Source organism: Impatiens glandulifera, chromosome 6 (genome assembly GCF_907164915.1).
Source record: "Impatiens glandulifera chromosome 6, dImpGla2.1, whole genome shotgun sequence".
NCBI classification, from domain to species: Eukaryota; Viridiplantae; Streptophyta; class Magnoliopsida; order Ericales; family Balsaminaceae; genus Impatiens; species Impatiens glandulifera.
Window position 1 is genome coordinate 31,529,841 of NC_061867.1, and position 21,018 is coordinate 31,550,858.

At 33.7% G+C, this 21,018-nt stretch overlaps 3 protein-coding genes across 3 annotated transcripts; 1 reads left to right on the forward strand and 2 right to left on the reverse strand.

The window, feature by feature from the left end:
• Positions 1-1,236: 1,236 nt before the first annotated feature.
• LOC124941526 (protein WHAT'S THIS FACTOR 1 homolog, chloroplastic) lies at positions 1,237-3,222 on the reverse strand. Its single transcript, XM_047481867.1, has 2 exons — positions 3,110-3,222; positions 1,237-2,759 (listed from the first exon to the last, which is right to left on the reverse strand). The coding sequence occupies exon 2, from the start codon at positions 2,665-2,667 to the stop codon at positions 1,396-1,398; it is 1,272 nt and encodes a 423-aa protein (XP_047337823.1). The 5' UTR covers positions 2,668-2,759; positions 3,110-3,222; the 3' UTR covers positions 1,237-1,395.
• A 1,400-nt stretch (positions 3,223-4,622) lies between these two features.
• On the reverse strand, positions 4,623-11,428 carry LOC124944126. The gene is made up of 8 exons (XM_047484600.1): positions 9,132-11,428; positions 7,951-8,086; positions 7,742-7,836; positions 6,908-7,143; positions 6,387-6,473; positions 6,031-6,130; positions 5,698-5,911; positions 4,623-5,604 (listed from the first exon to the last, which is right to left on the reverse strand). Exons 1-8 carry the CDS (start codon positions 11,046-11,048, stop codon positions 5,066-5,068), a joined length of 3,324 nt encoding a protein of 1,107 aa, XP_047340556.1. The 5' UTR covers positions 11,049-11,428; the 3' UTR covers positions 4,623-5,065.
• Positions 11,429-14,052: 2,624 nt separating this feature from the next.
• LOC124943499 (ATP-dependent DNA helicase 2 subunit KU80-like) lies at positions 14,053-16,176 on the forward strand. The gene is given in 6 exon segments (XM_047483996.1): positions 14,053-14,206; positions 14,649-14,970; positions 14,972-15,014; positions 15,296-15,582; positions 15,674-15,869; positions 15,973-16,176. Coding segments are annotated over 6 exon segments (1,206 nt in total).
• Positions 16,177-21,018: the final 4,842 nt, after the last annotated feature.

Genomic DNA, 21,018 nt, shown 5'->3' on the forward strand with positions numbered 1-21,018 from the left:
TTACAATACAAAACTATTATATATTTTCAATATAACATAAAATATAACAAGTTTATCACATTTGGATGGAGATGAATGTTAGAGCCTTCTCAGGTGTCCGCAAAATGCGGATACAGTCTTGAACAATATTATCACTGACGGCAACTCCCTCATCCAAACGTATAGACGTATTCCCACATGCGAGAAGAATTGGTTAATATGTAAAAATTGGAACATCGCTTACGAGAAAGTCACTCTAACCACTGATTTCATTACACTTTAATTCTCAATTTTTATTTGTCATCTTTTATCTCTTTTTTTTACCTCATTCAGTTTGTTTTTACTCAGATATTTTTTTTAACTCATTTGCCTTTTTATAGTTTTTATTATATTGACGCTATGTCGTCTTTCAAAACAAAATATAACAAGTTAAAAAAAAAATCGCAAAGACAACCCAAACTTTGTGTCCGGCCATTTTGTGTTTAGGCTAAATCACTCTCATTTTTATTATATTTATCATTTTTTTCAAAAATAAAAAGTATATATAAAAAAATTATAATAGCAATACAATTTATTTTTATCATATATATGACAAGAAAAATATAGTGTGAACAAAAACATATCTTATCTTGTATAGATAAGAGCATAGAAGCTCATAATAATTTAGTGTTTTCTAGTTATTTTAAAAAAATTTAACCATACTTAACTAGTTTAAATGATAAGAATGATCTAAGAGACTAAAATCATAATTAGATTTTCATTTATAATGTATTAAATAGGAGTAGAAATGATTGTTGTAACAATAAAAATTAAAAATTTAAATTTATTTTAATAAAACTAAAACTTGTTTGATAAGTTATAAAAAGAGAAATATACTTATATTTCATCAAATTAAATAACTTCTCCTAGTAATTAGGATCTTTTATTTGATTAATTCTTTTTTAAAATGTTGCATACAAGAAAATATTATACCTCTTAAAAATAAAAAATTTCTTTATAGAATAATATATAGTTTAACTGATTTTTTTTTTTAAAACATCATTTTTAATAATTTCTTATTTAAATAAAAATATATATATGGTAAGAAATATGACCACCACAAATCTTATCCAATAAAAATGTTGCAAATTTCAATTAAAATTTCAACAAGAACATAAATGATTGCAAATTGCATCACACTTTGCAACTAAAATAATTAAAACATTCAATGCAACACAAAATGTAACTCAACAATAATAAAAATAAAATAAAAAATTATAAAAGGTGTAGTTGATTCATCTGTATTATTTTATTCATTACTTTAACATTTTGTGCATCTATTTTATTGCATTCTTTTGCAGGTGAAAATCTTTTTATTGTGAAGAAAAATGGCTCAAAGCAAAGCAGTACTAACATTTGCCTAGTTTTAAAAAGAAGCTATGTAAGATTGTCATCAAAGAGAATCTTATAAAACCTTTTTCGTTCTTCTGGATCCAATATACTGGTAAGGCCACCTTCTTGTCGTTCTTGATCTTCTTGAATAAAAGTCTCAGTTCTCATCTCCATCTGTGGCTTCGCCTCCGAAATAAGACATTTCTTTCTCTTCTTCTCCAAATTCATCAAATAATGCCTCCTGTTATACTCATGAAGCCCTTCCTGCATCAATTCTCCAAATTTATCCTTCACAAGAACAAGTGGATCCTTATCGATCAATTCAGACCCTTTATACCCTTCTCTAAGAAGAACAGTATAAATCTGGTATTTGTTTGAGACATAGAATATGCCTGGATGCTTAAGCAACAGAACATTCAATCTTTCGGGCAAACAAAACTCCTTTCTAAAATGACACAATTTTAGGATTGAAGCTTTCTTCCACAGAGTCAGTGACAGTAGTTCATGTACCAAACCTACTGCTCTCTTGTCCATTTCATTTGATTTTTCTTCTGTCAAACCTTTAGGATCTGAATAAGGAGAGATATAAGGAGTTGAATTGAATTCATTAAATCGTTCCAGAGATTTCACCCAAGTGGAAGGCAAGTGACATGAAAAGCATGGAAGGGTTTCCTGTTTTTGAGCAGCAACTTCAATGGCAGAGACTGCTAAATCATGATTCCATGTTAGAAGCTCGATTTCCATTGAATTTTTTCTACCACTATAATTAACAAGCCTAAACAACTCTGGATACTTGGGTATGATTCTGATCAAATAATCATCGGGAAAACCAAAATTCCTCCTCAGTTCGTTGATTTTCGTAACATTGAGACTGTGATTCGAGCTCATCATCAACAATTTAGCCAAACGGTTGGCGAATACTGGCTCTTGCTCTTCTTTGACCGATTCTTCCTCGGTTACTAATGCCATCACTCTTTTCGATAATCGGCAATGATAATCGTCACCATCAAGATAAATATCAAAACAGCAGGGGTACTTTTTGAGCCAGTTGAGAGCCTTACCTTGAAGATCGAGAGTCTTAAACTTTTTCTGCAGGAAATTGATCGAACAGACCTGGTTAGGACTTCGGAGGATTATGTTCTTGATCTGATTATTTATTATCCAACGATGTTTTCTTGACAGAGCAGACTCAAGATCAGGGTCCTTCTTCATTGACCAGAGAGCAAAGCTTCGAAAAAGATGGAGATGGTAGATTGAAGAGGAGTTGGCCGTGACACCCAAAAGACATCTTTTTGGGAAAATGAATTTGAGGACCATTTCTGCAAAGAGTTCCTCAAAGAAATCAGCAGCATACACCTTGTAAGAAATGAGACGCCATGATTGGTTTGATTGTGTTTCAATCTCTTAGGCTGCACCATAAGTTTGATAAAATGAAATTAAGACCCTGCATAAATTCAATTAACATAATATGCCTCAACTATAGAAGGTCGATTTCCTCTCAGACATTTCATCAAACACGTTGCAGAAGAGATGAAAACTACTACTCATAATAAATTCACGATAAATGCATTTTATCTTTTTTATGAGCGTGTAAGTACTGTGATTCCTATCTGAAAGAAGAGTACAAAAGACTCGAAAGCCTAGACGAAGAATTTGAAGACGCAACTCAAAAGGAGATTGATTCTAAACAAGGTTCATATATATATAATCCAATTTCATGAAATCTAAGAGATCAAATGCAGAAGAAGAGGGAGAATACCAGGTGGAGCGCAAAGAAGTCGCCGACAGAGGACAACGGGAAGATCGGTCAGATTTCAGCCGTAACCTGCTAGCCGGAAAATGGAAATGATGAACTCTCTTTTTTTTTTTACACTTTATAAAGTTAAACTAGCCATTTAAATTTGTATAATATTTAAATCTAAGATCATACCTTTTAGTTTCCATTTTAGCATTGAATTTAAATCAAATTATTCATCTTATAAAATTAAGTTATATGTTTGAATTGGTATAAGCAATATATAAATTTGGTTATGATAAAATTGGAGTTCAATTTCAAATGATTTATTTGGTTGATTATTTAAAATTATAAATATAAATTACATGTAATATTAAAAAATTGAGTTAACATTTTAAAATAATGGTAATATATATTATGTGTCAAAAATGAACTCGACCCGTCAACCCGACACGAGTCGACCCGAAGAATATTGGGTTAGGGTTGGGAGTTTTCGGGTTTGAATCATTTCGGGTCAGACCCAAAATATAACCTGAAAAAGAAAATTGTGTTGGGTTGGGTTCGGGTCAAACCAAGTTGACCTGAATTAAAAAAATATATCCTTAATTTCTATTCTTTTTCTTCCTTCCGTCTTTCTCACTATTCCTTTTCTTCCATCTTTCTCATTTCTCTTCAATATACATTCCTTATCTAATTTTCATCTTTTTTAATCTCTTGAACTCCGCTAGTATCTAGTAATAAAATGAGTTCACAAATTAATCTTGATCTTGAGGAGGATAGTGTGGGGGGTTCACCTATGGCAAATTTAGATGCAAATAAAGAAACGTGATTCCTAAGATCAAGCCTCCAAAACTGGTATTGATAAACGAAAGAGATCATTAAAATCAAAGTGGTGACAGTATTTTGATATGCTTCCTAAAATAGAGGGAGAAGATTTGCGATTTCCTAAAACTTATTTTGAGTTAGTCGGGTTGGTCTGGATTCGGGTTGAAAATTTTGTTATAATGCACCTCCTTCAACTCGACTCGAACTCACCCGACCCACCTGAATTGACACCCCTATTTATCACCCTCTTGTCACTAAAATAAAATTACGAACATTTTATGATACTATACCAAAATTAGCAATATTAATTTTTTCAAATTTTTGATATACAACTAAATATAAAAATAATATTTATAAATTAAATAAATATATATAATAATTAGAAGGAAACAAATAATAATTAATAAAATTATAATAATGAAATCATAATTTTAATTTCTGAAATTAAATTATAATTATTTTCTTCAATAAAAAGTATACCACAAATATTGTACCGAAATTTCGATATATTATTTATATCATACTAAAATCTCGATATACAAAAACTATTCTAATCCAATTAGTCACCGTAATAACCCTAAATTCAACTCATGAAAATCCAACAATGAACTTTATTAATGAGTTAAAAGAAGTTTTAATGAAATTTCTCTTATCCATTGACTGTAACAAAGCTGTCTATTAATACAAAGAAGATAATTTTTGACAAAAGATATAACTCATTTCTTCAATAGACTGATATCATATATATATTTCCAATTTCCTAGTTTGTTTCATTTCATCCAGCTGAAAATCAGCAGCATTAGATAGTCTTACTCAAGATTGACAACAATTCGTCCCTCCTATTTTATGGTAAATACACATATACTACAACTTATAGAACGAATATCAAAATGTACATAACAAAACAATAATTTCTGCAGCACCAAAAAAGAAGACAAAAGAAAAAGAATAAAATCGCGAAACTTATACTGGACCAGATGTAACCATCTGTTTCTTCATATGAATAGAATAGGATTGGGACTAGGGAATCAATCTGTCATTTCAGAGCAAGCTCCATGTTTATGACTTCTAGCTGTGCATAAACAACAGAGCAGAGAGACATACACCGATGAAACAAACTGCAGTTTTTTTTTGTAGAAAATGCCTCAATCTTCATCAAGAATTTGCTCTTGGAGCTGCAAGCAAGTTGTTTTCATTAAGAGGATTCAGATCCAACCACAAATCCGCAGAATCAATACTTAATTCGTGTTCGTGTTCCACACCCCTCACATCTTTAATTGGTACAGAATCAGTCTCGTAATGAAGATCAGCAGCCACTGGTTGAGATAAAACATTATCCTTCATATGGGTCTTATGTTCCATGACAGATGTTGATAGAAGACTCAAACCCGGGTCTAACTGATCAATGTTTGCATCAGCATCAGACTCAGCCGAGAAAGAATCATCCGCACCAACATGGAAATCTGTATCATTAACATTTCTTGAATCTGGGTCCTTCGAATTAGGGAGAACATCAATTGCTGCAGAATTTGAGCCTGCAATAATATTGTCAGTTAGCTGAAGCAAAGGAACAGACTCTTCTTCCTTAATGACTAGGCGTCTAGATTCAGAAGAGGATCTAGTGGATCCAAATTCATCGTTAGAATCTGAAGCAGTATCATTAATCTCAACATCATCGCCCAAACTGGTAGGGTCTGCAGAGTTTAAGAAAGTAGAGAAATATTAAAAAAACAAATTGATTTTGAGAAAGAAAAAGATATAGAAAAAACTACAAAGTCATTTGTAACCTCTGCTAATTGTTATATTTAGATTGGAAGTTTCTGGCTCCAGCAGTGGCTTCTGTAACATATCTGTACCAGGAAAAACTAACATGCTCAAGGACCTCATCTCGCGTTTGTAAGATTCTTCAAGTGGACTGAAACCAAAAATAACTGCCCAAGTATGGGTATACTCGGCAATGGCAGGAATAACCAATTTCTGAACATCGAGAAACCGGAGGACCTGGAAAACGAATGTTTCAGTTGAAATTTCTGGTAAAACTGAAAAATATAATGAAAACTGACGCTTCAAATTCACAACCTCCTATTACTAAAAAATGAATTTTCTCTCTAAAATTGTACCGATTCAATAGCGTTTAAGAGCCTCCGGCACATTCCTTGCCTTCTATAAATCTGTCTTGTCCCAATAAATGGCATTTCAGCTAGTTGAGTCCCATGGATCCTAATGAAAATGAATAACACCATACAGCAAGTTCGATGAAAATTAATATTTCCCATATCTATTATTTGGAAAAGATAATAATAAAAAAAAAAATGGGACATAAAAATTGGCACAACGGATTAAGTATGTAGCTCGCAAACACACTTAACCATTATAATAATAATAATAATAATAATGATAAAATGAGTCTAAAAACAGATGAATGGACAAAATATTGAATTGCACATGCAACAACAGTCACTGCAGACAAATTTACCTCAATGATGCAGCTGCAATGATTTCATCACCCTTCTCCAAGATGGCAGTATAGAAGCCACTGTAGTTTAGACGGCTGAAATTTGAACTGAAAAGAGCAAGAAGAATAGATCATAAAGAAGTAAATAATGTAAAACTTGTATACAAATAGAGAAGACAAGATAATTAGCATGTAAAGTTTAATGCTTTGGTATGTAATATGCACAGGAATCAAAAAAATGGGGATTTCCCTCTAATGAAATGTGCAATATATACTTTAATCTAAGGACCCCACAAAGAAGAGGCTGACCCTTCTATACTCCTGGAACAGTCTTCCATGATCACTCAGAAAAAGAAAAAAGAAAAAAGAGAATAAGATAGAGCATGTGATAATCATTTGGCCTCAACTTCAATCATTTTGCACATTATTTGAGATACCTCAACAAAAGAAGGATGTTCGTCAACTATAGATGTGATATAGATAAAAAGTACAATATTTAGCATGAAATATAGTTTTCTGTTCAATATTGGTCAGCTGCATACCCACAATTATAAACAGCATTGTGAATCATATTGCAGCCGCTCCTTCTGTCAAAAACGGGCAAAAAGCACTCATCCAGAACAGAGAGTGCAACTGCTAGTTTCGAATTGTTTTCAACTTTCTGTGGGAAACTACTCTGTGAAGTATCTGTGTCCAAATCTGATCTATGGATCAGAGACCATGAGAATCCTCCTTCTAGCTCATGCTTGCCAACAAGCTTCTGCAAATGGTCAAAGAGCTGCAAAGGGCATATATAAGTATGTTAACCACTTTTTGTTATCACATCATGCAGTTCCAGTATGCAATTTTTTCTCATTTGGATTAATGGAAGACAAAAATAAATCAGAAAGTTCTCATGGATATATAAACCAACAAGAAGATGAAAGATCTTGACTTAATTCTTCTCCTCTAAATCATTAAGTCTCACCATCTACCATCATTGGATTAAAGAAACCTAAAATCCAGTCTGAGAAATGATATTGTTTGATGATACAACAATTCTTAACAGAGGCTATTACGAACAATAAACTGGGTTTGTAGAATTAGAGAATTTGAGACGAGACATGGATAAACGCATTGAATAATTTCATCAAGGGACTATGACCCAATTTATAGAACTAAAACATAATCTTAATGGGAATAAAACAGTAACAAATAAGATATAACTCATACACTAACATAATTATCTAATACTTAGAGGGCCACATGTCATCGTGTGGTTGGCCCTTTAAATCCCTAATCTCTGTATCGTATTTGAACGAACGTAAAAATAAGCAATATTACTCTCCAAATGAGAAATCACAGTAAACTCTTGATATTGCCCAACCGTAAATTACCTCTCCACACTTCTGACTGCAGAAGGAAGTTTCCGATTCAGTGTTGGAATCCACATCTAAAGTATTATTCACTAGTTCAGCGCATGAGGCATGACCTAAGAAAATACTATAAAGAGTGAGATTATGTCCTACATAATGGAGAAACTTAACTAGTTGTAGAAGGAAAGGGGTAAAAAAGCATCCTGGCATTTAATGCACAAAGTTCACACATTTTTTCTCGCACAGACTGCATATTAGAGGTTTCTGTCTCGAGGATGATCCATTTGCTTGAACCAAAATATCGTCAGCTACCCCACAATATTTGCATGTGCAAGTTTGACAATGCCAATCACCTGCAGGAAGAATCTGAAAGAAGAAAGAAATAAACAGAACCGTGAGATAAAAACTTGACAATTACTATATTATCACTAACCTGGGTGTAAAACACTCTGACATGAAAAGATATATATTATACTTGGTTCATGTTTGGTTATGTCATTGTTGATATCATATAACATTTTCATTGTCCATCATTTAATGGAAAGACATTTTCCTAACATGTAAGAGTACTCCAAGTCCGCAGGAGAAAAAAAAACTGCAAGCGCCAATCTTGACTAAAGATAACTTATTGAGCATAACCATCAAATCAGCCTACTATGACAAGGCTAATGGGGGTACTCTCACAACAAAAGGTTCCAACCCTATGTGGATCACGACCAACGTTCAAATTTAAGATATTTTGACACATTACTTGCGATTGACACAATTTATCATAAATATTTATGTTTTGTAAGCTAGACATATAGAACCTACTGATATAAACAATGGCTAGACATCTTGATATATAATAGTATCAAACCCCAAAACCCCACATATGCACATAATGCACTTAAAATGCTGAGAAATACAGGCGGAATGGGGTAAGGAACACAAAATATTCCTACCTCACATTAGCATTACATTTTGGATCCAAATAGACCATAATGATAAAACTTTTTGACTTGGAAAACTTAAGCATCACAAATCAATCATCAAAATGTTACAAAAGGGGTTTTTTTAGACCATTTTTACATACAACGGAATGTGACATCTTCATTTGACCCAAATAACCTATTTTTTCCATCAAACGAGTTTTTTTTTTTTTAAATTCCAGATTATTTTGATCTAATCCTGGATCAAACAAGCCCCAAGGTAAAGCTAACTTAGAAAATGTTTCTCCCATGATGATGACCATGATAGTGATAATCAATATCTACCCTAGAAATTATTGATAAGTGAAAATAATCATTAAAGCATAGGGAGTACATGTTTATGTTCAAAACCATAATGTAGAAAAAACCAGAAATAGCTTGTTTGCAGTTTGGGGAAAATTTGTTTAGGGAAAAAAAACATTTTAATAACATAAACATACCTTTATTCCCAAGCAATTCTGGTGAAATGTGGACGGGCAACCATCACAGCATATTAAATCCCCACCGTCCCCACAAAGGCCACATGTATCATCATTTGGATCATCACCGTTTGTATCAACCTTGTAGAAACCACAACGCTCAGTCTCCTCTTGTTTGTTCCATGCATCTACTTGACATTGCAAAAGTGAAATTCCAGAATCCAGAAACATGTTTTGAAAAGGTTGACGCAGTTTGCTTCCAGCATGAATCTCAAACTTGGAAACAGAAAGGATTTTGCTACAACAACCACAATGTATACCATCTCTTGTGATCCAACCTTCCAGCATTGGCTTTGTTCGTTTTCTGTTCACATATTGCACCTTTTCACTTAAATGCACAGTTTCTGAGTCAATTAGCCATGATAATAAGGTTCTTTTTCCTGCATAAGGTATGTAGTCATCAGTTTCTGAATTTACCACCCCCTTATTTGAACCACGGACCAACAAAGTACGCCTGCCAATTTTATGACCTTTTCTTCCATGAGTACCATCAGCATTAGAATTCTTATAGAGGACATCACTTGAGTCGTCTCCACTTACATATAAGTTAGTTTCTGAGTCTTTCCCATGTTTTTTCTTGAACTGTCTACACTTTTCCACCACTTTATCATCGTCTGTGTCCTCTGCAGACTCTTCTTCTTCAGCTTTCTTTTCATGCCCGTCATCGTATTTCCTTTTCATCTTCAACTCTTTTTCCATCTTCTTTCGTGTTTGCCTAGTTAATTTGTTGAGTAATTCTTCAGGTAAAGGAGCAAAACCAGAGGTTTTTCCAGTTTGTTTTACCTTAATGTTATCTTCCTCAAGTTGTTTTTGAAGTGCATCATATGCCTTGATAATAGACCAGTAAGCTGTTCCAGAAGGATTAATATAAACAGCATCTAAATAGTCTCTGTTCTTTCTTGGCCTATAATCAATTGTCCAGCCAGCTTCAACAAGCATTTGCCTTATCTTCACACGCAATAATTGTTTCTCTGTGCCGGTACCTCGTTTAGTTTTACCACCTCCACTTGGTGGTTGACTCTTTTCCGAGGTTAAAGCATTCCCTTCACTCTTTGGTAAGCCTTTCGATCCCAACTTCAATGATATATTGTTCTCTCCGATTGTTCTCTTGGTTATCTTAGATTCCTGCAATTTAAGAAGTTTCTTTTCTTTCTTAATCAAATGAACTTTTTCAGGACTCCTAGAATCCTTGTAAAGAGAAGGTCCATTTGACATGTTGATAGCATCTCGAAAATTGGATCCCCTCCGTCCATTATCACATGGTAACAAATTGTAGCTTCTATTAGGAAGATCCATCTTATTATTCCTGTTCACCATCACTTTCAAAACACCATTTTTACCCTGCAACCTGATTGCCTCTTCAGAATGCATGCGAAACTTCTGTCTCTCGCCATTAAAGTAGGACCTCTCCCTCTTATCTTCCATGGAATATTTACTGGACTCCGCTTCATTTCCTGGAAGCCTAAACCTACTATGAATGTTGTGGTCTTTCCTTGTCTTTTTTGTGTTAATCCTGTCATATTCATCGAAATCAAACACTTTATGCTTTCTCTTCCGTTCACTTTCTGTCACACCGCCGCTGCTCCACCTAAAATCGTTGTCTTCTGTGAAACTATTGCTATGCAGGACTGAACCATTGCGAAATTTATCGTGGGAAGAAGAAACTCTACTATGGTAATGCTCCTCTATAAACTCATCACTCGACTCAGAATCACTCAGAACAGGATATGAATTCTTCTTCTCCTTGCTTGGCTCTAGGAATCTCTTCTGTCCTGAAGAAGACCCGTCCCCTTTCTTCTTGATGATCAAGCATCCTGAAGAATTCTTCTTCTTCACTAAACATCCACCGGATCTCAACCTCTCGTCCATCCCATGCATTAGCGGCAGACACACCCCCTTAGATATTTCTCAATCAATAAAATGTGAAATTTAAACCCAATCCAACCCCGTTAGGAGACCCTCTTCCCCAAGATCGAACATTACCAGATCTGATCAACAGTAATTAGAAAACCCAAAAAATGATTTAGAGAAAGAATTGCTTTACCACCGGGAAATCTCGGGATGGAATAATCCGCGATTTCCTCCGTCGGGCAGCTGCTTGACCTGTTTGCCTGTAACTTAAAGCTGCGGGCGTCTCCACGGTCGAATGAATCCGATCGCTTGAACGGAAACTTGCGTATGATCAGAGAGAAAGAGAGAGTTTTCAGAAGTTATTGAATTTTGTCTTGTTGATTATTGTATGGCTTTTGTAACGTCAATGTTCATGTAGTATATTGTACATTTGGTTGCATAGTAAGCACCATTTGTTTGGTTATGCACAAGGGCAGAATCGTCATCCACACAAAATAATTAATACAAAATTTCAGTGTTTTAAAACTATCTTATATTTCTTTGTTAATGTACAAAGATTTTCCAACTATTTAAGACAAAAAAAAAATTGAATTAATAATTTTTAATCTTTTATTAATCATTCTTACCACTTAAATTAATTTAATGAAATTAATATGTAACTAAATTAATATACATATTTACTTTATAAAAATACTATTATTTTATTATTATTAAAAATCTTTTAATCACGAAGAATTTATGCCGATCAATAAGTAAGGAGTTTCACCGATCTAAACTCGAGCGGTTGTATGATACCCCTAAGGTATTATATGAAAATTTTTAGTGTCAATCCTCATATGTGTTTGTAAATTTTTGGATAATTTTAATCACATTTTTATAATACTTTACGGTGATCAATTTTGAATTCGTCGAGCAGTTATAATACTTTTTCTTGGAAGTGTCGTCCATTCTCGAAAAGTAGATATGAGGAATTCCGTACCTAGAAATTATGTTGTTGAATATGAATTTTGCCATATGGGATGGGATGATTTCAAGATTTTGTAAGAGACTGCTTATAAACCTATGGTGAAGCAGTCGATGACCATAACTATAAACTCATGTCTATTAGAAGCATGTGGATATATATTTTTTCAATGACATCAATACCCTAAGTATAAAAAGGCTAGGGAAATGTCATGTTGTAGAGCATTGATATCGGGGTATGCTTTAGATTAACATAGATTTGGTATTTATGACAACTCTTCACATAATTCACACATTCTTGTTCTAGGTTTTGCTAGTAATATCAAAGTTAGAGTATTTTCTTGGCTAAAGTCATTCTATTCTTGTGTGGACCACATAATCCTACACGTACTTTTTCTATGATTTTTTTCGATTCAGGACCATCTACACAAAGCATGTTTTGACTATCGAAGGATCGTCTAGAGTTTGTTTGCTATCTAAGCATCATTAATGAAATATTGGCTTAACGATTGTCATTCCTTTGCTCGGAAATGCGATGGATATTCTCCATATTCTCTACGTTTCCTTTTTCAAAAGCAGGTTTTTTCTTTTATCGGATTTTGAGTGGCTTAACTTTAATTCCTCAGAAATTTGAGTCATGGCTGCGAGAGTGGCCAATGCATCTGTAAAGCAGTTTTGACTTCTTGAAAAATGAATAAATGATACTTGATCAAATTTAAGCTTAATTAGATAACATGGTAGAGTTTTAGGTTTTCTCCTTTTACCTGTCAAACATCGTTGGCATGGAATATAACTAAATTAGAGTCACCAATTACTTCTAATTTGGTTTTCCCTCGTTCATAGACCAATTTGAGGTCTCAGAGACATGCCTCGTATTCGGCCTCATTATTGGTAATGAGATATTCGAGTTTATAGATATCGGATTGTAGGTACCTTTAGGATCAGCCAATAAGATTTCGATTATATATCCTTGTTTGCTCGAGGCTCCATCAAACATCAATTTTCATGTGTCTAACGTGACGACCATAATTCCATCATCAGAAAAGTCAAGTTCGTCTTCTAACTCAACATTGATAGGCTGATCAGCTAGGAAGTCTATAACAACACTTCCTTTTATAGATTTTTGTATTGTATATGTTATGTCATATTCGAATATCATCATCATTCATTTGGTCATTCTATGTGACCCTAGTGTTCGTTGGAACAAGAGGTGGATATGTTCCAATCTAGATACCAACTTGATAGGATGGCCTTGCATTTAGTGTCTCAACCAAGTTCAACAATCATTCATACATGATCCTGATCAAACTCTATCCCTCAATAAGTCCTCGAACAAAACCCTATCACTCTATAAGTAACCAAACCCCATCTCCTGATCGCATACTCAAGCAAACTCTATCACTTTATAGGTACTTAGACAAAAACCCTATCGTCCAAATAAATATAAGAAACCCTATCACTCGATAGGTACTCAAGCTATGTTTGTCAACAAGCACAACGATTATTTGTACATAACCCTGTTCAAATCCTATCTTCCGATAGGTAAACCAACAATGTCCTGTTCAAAATCCTATCTTCAGATATGTACTCCAATGAAGTCCCGTTCTCTGATATCGTCCGGTTTTGATCTCGTTTTTAATAAATGTTCTATTACTAAATTCACCTATTTAATTCGTATAACCCTTTTCCTATCATCAATCAAATAATTCAAACCATAAACCAAATTACCTTATAACATTTTAAATATTTAATACAAAAGATATTTTAATCATTTAACTACTCTTACTTCCAATAAGATTACCCAAAAAAAAAAAATTCAAAATAACCGTACATCAAACCAGCTCTAAGAAGTCACGTGAAATAATCATCAGGATGTTTATCAATTTCATCCTCCTGAATAGAACATATTCTTCACTGCGATTTCCTAGTAGGTTGCTAAGTGAGTTTGGTTGCTTGGTTTATTGCTATCAGTTTGCATTTTGGTGGTAGAAGGTTTTAAGTTTTCACCTCATAACACCTCAGTCTTGTAATTTGATGACTACTTATAAATTATTCACATTTCACAGTAATGCTACTCTTGAAATTTTCAGATACGGACAATGATTTAACGAGGGAAATAGGTGGATATGGGAACATAGTTGTGCTACAAAATATCAAGGTTGTTGATGGAGACCTTGTAGATGTTCTTCAGCAGCTTCCACGTGAAACTGTTGCTGGTGATTGTATCCTTGTCATGTTCCAGATTATTGCTGGCACTAATATGGAACATATGTTTAATGAAAGGACTTCTATAAGTCACTTTTCTCAAAACAAAATGAACATATGGAACATAAGAACTTCACTTCTTTTAATCACGATGATATCTGGACACCACCAGTGAGCACAGCACAACAGCTCTCTAAAATGGCTCAGGCTCTTTGTATTTACATCTATATCTTCACCTTAGGAATTGTCAATCTTCATGCATAGCCTTTTGGAGCCCAGTATTCACATTTAGATATTGGAATTCACAAAGCATGTTTTCTTAACACAAAGGAATTATGACCAGTTTTAATAAATTCCTGAAAAATCGTTATAGTCCTTAATATGATTAGTTGTTGTCCTTTTTGGTAATTCAGCACTCTGCTTGCTGTTTGATACTTCTGAATCCTTGACTTCTGTTAGTTATTGATGCAATTGTCGTTGGGATGGATATGCTAATTAAAAAATATGGACAAACAGACAAGGGAAAAAAAAAGAAAAAGACTTTGCCTCATCATCCTAGTAAGGATCCCTACAAAGGTACCAAAGAGGATCAAGCCAGCACGATTGCTGCTCAGATGGCTAGTCATGGAATGAAAATGGACTGTGTAATTGTGAGGCAGAATCTAAACTTAGATGGAGATAGAAAATTTCTTGAGGAGAACAACAAATTGTTGGGTATATTTTCAAAAACTTCCTCAAAGATACTATATGTGGATAACTCCATTTCGTTATTGGGTGCTCTTATATAGGGGCGATCTTGAAATGAGCTCTAGTTTAAAAATAAAGGTGAGTCATCAAGAGGTTTACTATGTCTTTTTGTGTTAAATGTTCACTGTTGCATGCATATGCTAATAGTTAATTTTTAGAACATTATAGCATTTTTATGGATTCTCCACTGTTTAAAGTGGTGCTAGTGTATAAAATTTATTAATAAATTTACATTAATTATGATAAGTACTTGTTTTACAATCTTCATAGCATTTTATCCATCTTCAGCTGCAGTGAGGTGTTACCCACCCAAGGCAGCTCAAATATTTATTTTTTCCCCTTATTTTTTGTGACATTAGGTGTGGGTTTACAAGAAAACAGCAGAAGAAAAATTTCCCATGCTGAAAAAGTATTCTGACAAAGAACCACAAACAGATAAGTTTGCTACACTTGAAATCAAGGTTGATTATCAGTACCGAAGTGTTCAAGATCCTGCCAGAATTGTACCTCCAGAACAAAGAATTAAGGGGTACCGGTATGGGCCACAAGTAGTTCCTATTTCTACTGCAGAATGGGATGCTGTGAAGTTCAAACCTGAGAAGAGTGTAAAACTTCTTGGATTTACGGACGGTTCAAATATAATGCGGTATTTTTATATGTTCAAACATAGTTTATTCACATGTTCTTTCCTTGGCAACCAAGATGACTGACTATCTCTGTGTGTAATTTGACAATAGACACTATTATATGAAAGATGTATCCATCTTTATTGCTGAGCCGGGCAATACCAAGGCGATCCTTGCAGTTTCTTCCCTAGCTAGAGCAATGAAGGAAATGAAGAAAGTGGCAATTCTAAGGTGTGTTTGGAGACAAGGACAAGGAAATGTTGTCTTAGGAGTATTGACTCCAAATGTTTCTGAGAAGGATAATGTTGTATGTCTTTCAACTCTTATTTTCACCTTGTTGAATTGGAAGATCTATTTGCAAATTGAATCTTGGTCTAATAAGCTTAAATTCGGTTGGATTTGCTTTTCAGCCTGACTCGTTTTATTTCAATGTGCTTCCTTTTGCTGAGGATGTTCGTGAGTTTCAATTTCCTTCTTTTGGTAGTTTTCCTCAATCATTGCTTCCAAATGAGCAGCAGCATGAGGCTGCAGATAACTTGTTAAAGATGTTTGACCTTGCACCAGATGGCAAAGAGGAAGCTTTGCAGCCTGATATCACTCCAAATCTATCCTAGAGGTATTAAATGTTTTTTTTTTCCTACTAATTCTCTTCTTGGATTATGCGTATAGTTTGCATTGTTTTTTTCTGTAAAACATATTTCCTTGATAGTCCTTTCTATTATCATAATATCATGAAACTGTTTAGGACCGTTTGTGTATCGCATAAAACATTAATTATAACCTCGTAGTCTATGTCAAGTTGTTTGTTGTAAGTTGTGATGTCATGATTTGGAAGTCCCTACCGAGCCGATTCTTTTAAGGAAAGGGTAGGAACTAGGAATGGGGTCCTCGATTGACATATATATTATATATTCATGGAATTCTTGCATTAATTCATTCTCTTCAATGCTCTTGACGAACATGTTTACGATGGGCACCCGAAAACCGGCCATTGTTACTTAAGTCTATGGAAGGTGATTAGATTAGTTTTCTTATTTGTCAATTTCTTACTGTTATAATCTTTTGAACTTGACTAATTTCTTAAATATGAAAATAAACCTTGGTCTCAAAAATCTCCTGGTGTTTATCGCAGGATAAGCATTGCTACTCACGGATGATGGAGCTAGTTGTGAATGTGTGGGCATATCATAGTGTGTGGCGAATGGTGTATGTGAATCTGAAAACTGGTGTGATGCAAGAACAACACGCACTTAAGAACCGGAGGGGTCATATGTGGGTGAAGTGGTTCTCGTACACGACACTCAAGGGCATGGATGAGGATCTAGCCGAAGAAGCAGATTCAGAAGGGCCTTCTTCTAGAAGGTGGTTATGACCATCTCAACAGGTGAGGTTTTTTGGCAGGGAATGTATGAAAAGGAAAGGAATCTGAAGAATGTAGAGAAAGAGAAGAGAAGGAAACTGAGCAGGGATAAGTTAGAAAGAATGAGAAGGAAACATAGACAGAAGACGATTAGAAAGTATGTTAAGCCTTCATCCGAAGGCTAGGAAGAAGTGGAAGGGGAAGAACAAGAAGTTTCAGTCTTGAACTCGAATACAAACAAAAACGATACTTTAGTTTTGTTGGGTTCTTTCTTTTGCTTGTTTGTTGTGGCCGGGGAAGAAATGTTTTAATATTAGAATCTATTCTCAATACAATTTTCCTTATTTTTTGCTTGATAAAATTTTCATTTATACTAGATTTTGTGATTTTGTTTATTTATTCATAAATATATATATATTTTGCTTGTTTTGTTTGTTGTGATTTATATATATATATATATATATATATATATATACCAATTACAGAGATTATTAACATGCCTTAATACATTTGTTTGGTTCTTTAATATATATATATATATTACTATATATATATATAAAAGAAATTTAAATAATCTTTGTCAATAAATAAATGGTTGCATATTTGATGTGTTATCGTTTTTAATTGTTAATATTAAAAAAAAAAATCTCTTATCTATAATTATCTTTAATAATTTGTTTTAAAAAATTAGCTAAAATATAACAAATACTTACCAAATAAATTTAAAATATTATTATTATATACATAAAATAAAAACAAAACTGTGGAACAAAAAAAAAAAGATAATAAATATTGTTTTGTCTGAAAACATTCTTCTTCGTAGTGAAAAAACGAAAAAAATAATAAACAAGGTTTCTTCTTCTGTTTTCTTGTTCTTTTGTTTGGGAACTAAGGTTTGGTGGATGGGAGAATTTATAATCAAAGGTTTGCATAATCCTACTCCAACAATAGTGCATGGGTGTCCTAAATATATGTTCTCAGTTTTAAAAAGATCCAAGTGAATATATACGATTCCGACACCTTGTATTATGATAGGTGAAGATTTACACGGAGGTTCTCTCGAGGAAATCTTAGCCTACATTGAGGGTAGGTTTCCGCTCACAGAGCTGCTTCCTAGGAACCCACCTTGCGATCGCAACGAAGGAGAATGTCAGTTGATTTTGAAAATAACTGCAATGTAACATATGAGTATTACATGCCTTTTACAATTTATCATTGCCTGGACATGCGAGCTGCTGAGGCATGTAGGTGACCAACAGAGGAGGGGAATTCCCTCTATGAAAATTAAAAAACTTGGTATGTCTTACAAATCTCTACTACAAATACTCCATGAGTATACGACCATAGGAGATTTTATCATCTTTCCACTTATGCATTGCCTCGATTCTTGTAAGGCATTCCTTTTTCCCATTATTAAGAAAATCTGGTATTATATCTCTAATTTTTTTTATTTCCAACAGAAATTACTGAATTGGCAATCCAACAACATGTGTCTCATTTGCCTCTAGGCTATTGAATTGATAGAGATATAGACTCCCTTAAATCCATAAATCTGGGTTCGATCACTTATGTAGATTCTGTAACTTTGATTTGTGTTAGACTCAAGACATTACAGATATCCATTGATTTAGTTGATTAGGCTGTTTTTTTTCATTATTACAGGTATCATTTACTCGTTTTTTACCCAATTTGGTATAAGGATACAAGGAACCGAAGATCAATATCGCAAGATCTTCATCGATCAATATTCTATTCTTTGTCAAGGACTTAAGCTCTGCAGGAAAAAAGTAAAGGAGTTTGAATGGGTATGAACCATTATATTCAGACAATTTTCCATTGTCGAGACCCTTCCACAATTCTCCTCCTTACACATCTTCTCTACAGACTCCGTCAAAGTAAGTAACCTCTTATCTTCCTCTCTAAAGTGCTTCTCGAAGTGTCCTACAAGTCTAAATATTTTTTTCTTAGACCTTAAAATTATACAAACATTGATTATTGCTAAAACATCATCTATCCCTATAACTAGATATGCCAGATTGGGTCAAAAAGAACCAGTGAATGATACCTGTAATAATGGAAACAAAAAAAACAGCATGATTAACTAAATCCATGGATAGTTGTAATGTCTTAAGTCTAGCACAAATCCAAGTTACAGATTCCACGTAAGTGACCGAACTCAGATTCATGATTTTTAAAGGAGTCTATATCTCTATCAATTCCATAGCCTAGAGGGAAATGAGACACGTGTTATTGGATTGTTAATTCTGTAATCTCTATTGAAAATAAAAAAAAATGTTTGAGATATAATACCGAATTTTTTTAATAAGGGAAAAAGAGATGTCTTACTAGGATCGAGGCAATGCAGAAGTGGAAAGATGATGGAATCTTCCATGGTCGCATACTCCTGGAGTATTTGAAGTAGAGATTTGTAAGAAATACTAAGTTTTTTAACTTCCATAGAGGGAATTCCCCTCCTCTGTTGGTCACCTACATGCCTTAGCAACTCGCATGTCCAGATAATGATGAAGTGTAAAAGGCATGTAATACTCATATGTTGCATTACAGTTATTTTCAAAATCAACTGTCATTCTCCTTCGTTGCGATCGCAAGGTGGGTTCATAGGCAGCAGCTCCGGGAGCGAAAACCTACCCTCAATGTAGGCTAAGATTTCCTCAAAAGAATCTCCGTATAAATCTTCAACTATCATAATATAGGGTGTCGGGATCGTATATGTGGGATGAAAATTCACTTGGATCTTTTTTAAACTGAGAACATATCTTATGTAATTGACGTTTTTTTCGGAAGGACACCCCAAACATGCATGGTTGAAATAAGATTATGCCAAACCCTTGACCATAAATTATCCATTCACCAAACCCTAGTTCCCTAACAAAAGACGAACAAGAAGAAAGAATAAGAAACTCTATGTATTTTTTTTTTCGCTTTTTCACCATGAAAAAGAAGAATGTTTTCGCTAGAAGAAGAACAAAACAATACTTATATACCTTTTCGGTCCACGGTTTTATTTTATTTATATAATAACAATATTTTAAATTTATTTAGTAAGATTTTGTTGTATCTTAACTATTTTTTTAAACAAATTATTAAAGATAACTATAAATAAAAGATTTTTTTTGAATATTAATAATTGAAAACGATAACACTCTACGCATTTTTCCTCGTTCCGCTTACTTTTTGTGCACATGCCTTTTGAATTGGCATAGGCCTCTTTGAATTGGCCCGTACAGGTTTTAAATCGATACACTCGCGAATGTATCGATCTAATTGACTTGAGAGTCGTCACTTTAGTTTACTTTTCAAAAAAACTAAAGAAAAAGAAAACCAGAGATTCATTTTAAGAGTTCGGTGTTTGGTTATGTATTAGGAAATGGCATACGACGCTATGTCATATACGTTTGTCTTTACAGACAGTCTCTACTCCTAAGTAATTGGCCAGTTAATTTTTGAAGGATTGTTACGTTTTTGTTCTGAGTTCAGAACCCTTTTACTTGTGTGAGAAAATCTTAATCGTTTTGCAAGGAGCTAGTCCTATTCATGAGGTGCTCGACAAAGATAAAACATTGAAAATTATTGAAAAACAATGAGCAAAACTCTTAGGGAAAACAAGAGTCATGATTCCCGAGGGAAGACATACAAGTGCGAACAACAAGGACAAATGTTCGGATTGAAGATTGGAAGTCTCATTCTCTTTGGACAAAGGAGAGAAAAGAATGAACTAACCTAATGTCCCAAGTTTTTCCCTTTTTAAATTTTTCAGAGTTAAGAAAAACTCAGAGTACATCGTCATTTTTAAAAAATAATTCCAAAAATTTTCTAAAAATTTAATATGATAGTCAAAAATATTATTATAAGCTCACATGAATCAAGTTTAGAATTTTCGGAGTTATAAAATTCTCGCCATGACACTACGAAGATAGACATTTTTTCAATCGGGCTAAAGAAATCGGGAAAATTCGTTTTGAAGAAAATAATATTTTGGAAATTTTGGGGAAATTTGAAAGTGATTTGGATGTTTGAATCTTCATTTTAAAGTTGTTTGCTAAAACTGGAAACAAACAAGACCTTAGGTTTATTT